The sequence below is a fragment of the Gossypium hirsutum genome, chromosome A01 (assembly GCF_007990345.1).
Source record: "Gossypium hirsutum isolate 1008001.06 chromosome A01, Gossypium_hirsutum_v2.1, whole genome shotgun sequence".
Lineage (NCBI taxonomy): Eukaryota > Viridiplantae > Streptophyta > Magnoliopsida > Malvales > Malvaceae > Gossypium > Gossypium hirsutum.
This window is the reverse complement of record NC_053424.1, coordinates 7,127,706-7,133,383: the sequence shown is the minus strand read 5'-3', so window position 1 is coordinate 7,133,383 and position 5,678 is coordinate 7,127,706. Positions and strand designations below refer to the sequence as shown.

Genomic DNA, 5,678 nt, shown 5'->3' with positions numbered 1-5,678 from the left:
GAGCTTGAAAATGATGCCAGATTTTCCCTACCTTTAGAACCTCATATTCATCCATTCATTCTTTTTTTGCCTCTTAAAATTCCTTTACTCTCTTCTTTTTTTTCTTATTTAACTCTGTATATATATATTAAAAGAATTAAATAGGACATAAAATTTAAAGTGTAATAAGAAAAGCAAACATGGTATTTAATTTTTGTAGTTGTAATAATGTGAAAAGGCATTCATTTAACTTTCTCTCTCACAACACTATTCAATCATTTGATCCAAGCCAGCTGGTCCTCTACTTTTAATTATCTTAATTATTAATTAAAATAATAATAAAATAAGAATCCAGTAAATTTGAGATTCAAATATCAACCTCGATAATTGGTTTTCGTATAATTCTTTTTATATAAAAAAATAAAAATTAAAGTATGATTAAGCGATTATTAAAGTGGTTAAGTTACAAAATTATTTAAAAACAAAGAATTGGATAAAATTAAATAATTGTTAGACAAACTTTTACTTGCCAGAGGGGTTTACTGAACATGCCTTATTTATTTAGATTATTATTTTTAACTAATCATGATTAGGGTTTCTTTTTTAATTTTTTTTAAAAAAAATCCCAACATAAATGCCAACATGAGATGATGGAAGCTACCAAGAAGCTATAGAAAGAGAGAGGAGTGGGGAGTTAATAAAAAAATAAAAAATAAAATGGAAAAACAAATAAGGTCACATTAGAGACCATGTGAGTCTGATTTGGGGACAAAGCAAAGCAAAGGGAAAAAGAGTGGGGGCTCTTACAAACAGTTCACATGGGGAAGAAGAAAGGACATGATTCTTACAAGTTCCCTTTCTTTCACAGCTCATCTCCCTACCCCAAATTCCCTACATCTTCCCACTACTTAAATCTTTATGTATTATTATTTTCCCATATATATAATATGCATATTGTATAATTCACTTAAGTCGGTATAAAACTGATAAAATATTATATGTTATTTTTGTCTATTTTTATATAATGTGTATTCGTTTAAATTAATTATTGCATTTTATATTTCATGTAGGTCTATATGCATTAAAACTACCCATATTTTTAATATCCAACTCTTAAATAGGAGGAAAATATGTTTCAGCACACTCAAACATACTTTCTCTTGCATTGACAACAATACCAATACCAATCAAACTAATACTCAATCGACAACGCATAATTTTTTTTTAAATCACTTATAAAATGAAAAAAAATACTACTAATATATTAAATACTAACCCGTATATAAAATTAATTTAAATTCAAAACCAACCATGTAAAATCCCTAAACGAAGAAAAAAAAGCAATGTATTAAGCAACTTACATTTATATTCATCTCTCCTCCATGAATATTCTTCTATTAGATTTTCTTCCAATGATCTGTACCCAATTTGCCATATACTTAATTATAGGCACATGCATTTACTAACGTAGAGAATATAAATGGAATAAATTAATACTTTTTTTTCTTGAAACCCTTTTAATTATAATAATATTTTAGTAGGCTTCTCGTTTATGTTAAATTAATTTTTTTAATAAATGAATTAATTTAATTTATATATTATTAATTTTAAAAAAAATCGCATTTATTGTTCATAAAATGTTATTTACTATTTAATATAGTTAATATTTTGAAAGTTTTTATAATACTATAAATAAAATATTTTTATTATTTTTTAAATAGTAAATATTAAATTTATTATAAATTAATCTTATTTAATTTTTTTAATAATAAATAGATTAATTTGATCCAATCCCTAAATAGAGGGACTTAACAAATATTTTCACCTTTTTAATTATTATTACTAGCGTGAGCTTAACATATAGGGCTCTCTCTTTTTTTGTTAATTTTTTTTATATAGGTATTGCTATAATGTATATATATTGAAAGGTATATTTATATGAACTTTATACATTATAAAGATGATATTTCTGTTCTTGTAACCTAAGTTTATCAGCAACTTTGAATAACAATGGTTTACCAACAATTTGGTACCATAATTCATTGAATGGTTCTGAATATGTAAAACTTTTTCCAATCAATATTTTTCCTACAAAATGGACCTATATCTAATTGTTCTTTTAACAAGGACTATATTTGTTTGCTACACTGCTAATTTAACTAAGTCACTGTGTAGGAATATTTATAAGTATGATTTATCATAATGTAGGAGAGCTCAATTGATATAAATAAAATTGAACACAAAATTTTTCATAAAAAAATATTTTCAACTTAAATAAATTAGTGAATTCAATCAGAGACATAACCTGTTTATGGATTCAAAAATGATGATATATAGAGATATAGAAGCAATATATATATATTAAATATGTGTGCAAGTGATATATAGATATCCATCAGCAATGAAAACGAATATCAAAGAACTTGTGGATGTGTAGGGCTCATAATATATATATATATTTAGAAAAAAGGGCATATAATACACAAATGCATATACCATATGTTGGAAAGGTTATAAGATAATGTTTGAATATAAAAATATAGAGATAGTTGAGGCCAATGAAAGGGGTCACATCGGCACGTGGTGGTGCTGATTCCACCCAGTTATTAAACTCACACTGCGACTTTCCCATCGGAAAAAAGCCCCCAGCTGTTGCTAGCTGTCCCTAATCTCCCCCCATGTGACCCACCTCTCTCTGCCCCTCCCCCTTAATAAAAAATCCCCCCATTGCAAAAAGGAAAAAGAAAGAAGTGTGTAAGATTATATCATTGGCTTCAAAGGACTTATATCATATGATGTTGGTGTTTGGGTTTGGGTTTGGGGGTTTGAGTTGATATATGTGTGTCGTGTAATATTTTTGTGTGTTTGGTTGTATAGTTAGTTGTTGGTTAGTTTAAGATTAGCTTTGTTTTTCGTGCTCTTTTTATTTATTTATATATATTTTTGAGTTTTTGGGGTTTGTGACATTGGCGTAGAATGGCACAATTACCTCCAAAAATACCCAACATGACCCAGAATTGGCCTTCTTTTCCACATCAAAGATTGCCTACAATGGCAAACTTCATTTCCACCACTGCCAACACCGCCACTATGAACGCCTCCCACAACCACCAGCCTTCTTGGGTCGACGAGTTCCTCGACTTCTCCTCCGCACGCCGCGGGGCTCACCGCCGTTCCATTAGCGACTCCATCGCTTTCCTTGAGCAACCATTGGTGGAGGAATGCAGGGACTCCAACACCAACCACAACAACAATGCCATGATAACGGAAACCAATGTGTTCGATCGTCTCGACGACGAACAGCTCATGTCTATGTTCTCCGACGACGTTGCCGTCACCATGGCTGCTGCACCGACGTTATCCTCGTCCAACCCTTCCACTCCGACGTCCGATCAAAACAGCAACAATGACGAGAAACCAGTGCCGTCCCTGGATCTGCAGCAGCCCAAGAACGAACCAGGAGAAGTCGAGAGCTCATGCAAACCTGAACCACAAGCTGCTCAACCTCCATCAACCTCTAATGGCGATCCCATCGTTGATCCCAAAAGGGTTAAGAGGTAAAACAAATCAAAACCCTTTACTATTCAACATTTTTTACACCATTATAAATATTTTAATTTTATTTTGGGTGATGAACAGAATTCTGGCAAACCGGCAATCAGCACAAAGATCAAGAGTTAGAAAGCTGCAATATATTTCTGAACTTGAAAGGAGCGTCACAACATTACAGGTGCAAAAATATGATAATATATATCTTCAATATGTGTATGATTTTTTTTTCTTCAAATTTGTTTTAATTTTATTTTCTTTGATATACAAAAAAATGAAGACTGAAGTATCAGCATTATCACCAAGGGTTGCATTCTTGGATCATCAAAGACTGATTCTCAATGTTGACAATAGTGCTTTGAAGCAAAGAATTGCAGCTTTGGCTCAAGACAAGATTTTCAAAGATGGTAAGACTTGGTTTTTTCTTTCTTTAATTATAATTAACTAGTACTATAATATGTGTTCAGAATTTAGTTCAATTGGTTTAATATATTTAGGCCACACAATAAATGTTACTTACCATTTTTCTCCTCAATCATGATATATTAGTTTGCTAGTTTAAGAAATTATTAGTTAATTATCTTTAAATTATTTCAAATAAACCTTTGTTTGCTTTGATAATTAGAATCCCCCCTCCCCTTTAATAGAATGGTAGAATAAATTATAATATTAAGCAATATTTGTATATATGCCATAACAGTCTATGCCATATTTTATTTTCATATACATGCCAAATTTCCTATTTTTTCTTTGTTAATTATTGTGTAGGACATTTTAGTTCCTTTTTTAAGTGAACTTATTTTTGGGTTTTTTTATATGTTTATTTTTATTATACTTTCAGTAAATGATTCTATACATTGTGAAGCAGTAAAATTTACCTATTATTATAACATTTATTTTTCAGCTCATCAAGAAGCACTGAAGAAGGAAATTGAAAGGCTAAGGCAAGTGTACCAGCAACAACAAAGCCTCAAGAAAATGAACAGCAACAATAGCAACAACCACCATGCACCACCACAACAACAACCATCACAGCCGCAGCCGACGAAGAAAGAAGAACAACTATAAGTTGTTCAGAGAAATAGAGAGAGCTAGAGACGGCAGTGAGAAGGTCTTGGTGCAAAAAATAAAAATAAAAATAAAAATGCAATAAAGCTATCTAACAAATGGGGGGGTTGGGGGGCTAGTTTTTTTCATGTTATGTGTTTCCCAATTGCTGTTTTTTTATAGTGTAGGGTCCCCCTTAAGACAAAAATTTGAAGGGCCAAAGAGAAGGGAACATGTGGGTTGCTAAGATTAGGAGGGTGACAATTTAATTCTTTTTTCATTTTTTTCCTCTTTTAAAAATTGATTAATTAGTATTATTGTGTGGGTTTTATTTTGGGAATTTGGTCTTTTTGAAAATAATTTAACTTTTCTTTCCTTTAAAATTTTTTGTAATTAAATTTGGAGGGCAAAAAAAAAAAGGGGGGGTGGGGATTTTAATGTGTGGGGTTTGTGTTGGGAGGGATGAAATTGAAAAAAGAGAGATAGTATTGTCAGAGACAATGGTAGTTATGTCTGATTTGTTTGTCAAAGAAGAAAAAAAAATAATTGTTGGTTTCTTCTTTATTTTTATTATTTTTAATCACATTCTTGGTTTAAAATATTAATTGGTGTAGAAATATGGAAATGATAAACTAGAAGCAAAAGGCAAAGGGTAATTGTCTTTTGTTTTTGTTTTTTAAACCCAACCCACTTATGATTGGCTTAATAAGTCTCTTTCCTTGAGCCCCTTTTGTCTTTATTATTAATCTTTATATTCTCTACTTAAACTATGGTTGAAGATATGTATGATGTTTAGAGGGCTTAAACTAATGGATTGTTTTTTTCAAACTTGTCTATTTATTGAGATGAATGAAACTTGTTAGAAATTTGAGATTTATGTTCACTTGAAACAAGGATTCATTTTAGAAGTAGAATAATTGAAAGCTTCAATATAAATTTTTTTATCAGATTCCTAAAAGGAAGAAAATGATTGAAAAGGAGTGATTGTCATTTTGTGTTTCATTTAGTAGAGAAGTAAATGGTATAGGTAGTGTTGTGGTGAAAGGTTGATATGTTGATTCCAATGGTGGAAATGTTGTGAGGTTTTTCTTACTATTATTACA

At 30.5% G+C, this 5,678-nt stretch overlaps 1 protein-coding gene across 1 annotated transcript; it reads left to right on the top strand.

The window, feature by feature from the left end:
* Positions 1-2,180: 2,180 nt before the first annotated feature.
* Positions 2,181-5,448, top strand: LOC107918240 (basic leucine zipper 61). Its single transcript, XM_016847781.2, has 4 exons — positions 2,181-3,536; positions 3,619-3,709; positions 3,809-3,935; positions 4,433-5,448. The coding sequence occupies exons 1-4, from the start codon at positions 2,956-2,958 to the stop codon at positions 4,594-4,596; spliced, it is 963 nt and encodes a 320-aa protein (XP_016703270.1). The 5' UTR covers positions 2,181-2,955; the 3' UTR covers positions 4,597-5,448.
* The last annotated feature ends 230 nt before the right edge of the window (positions 5,449-5,678 follow it).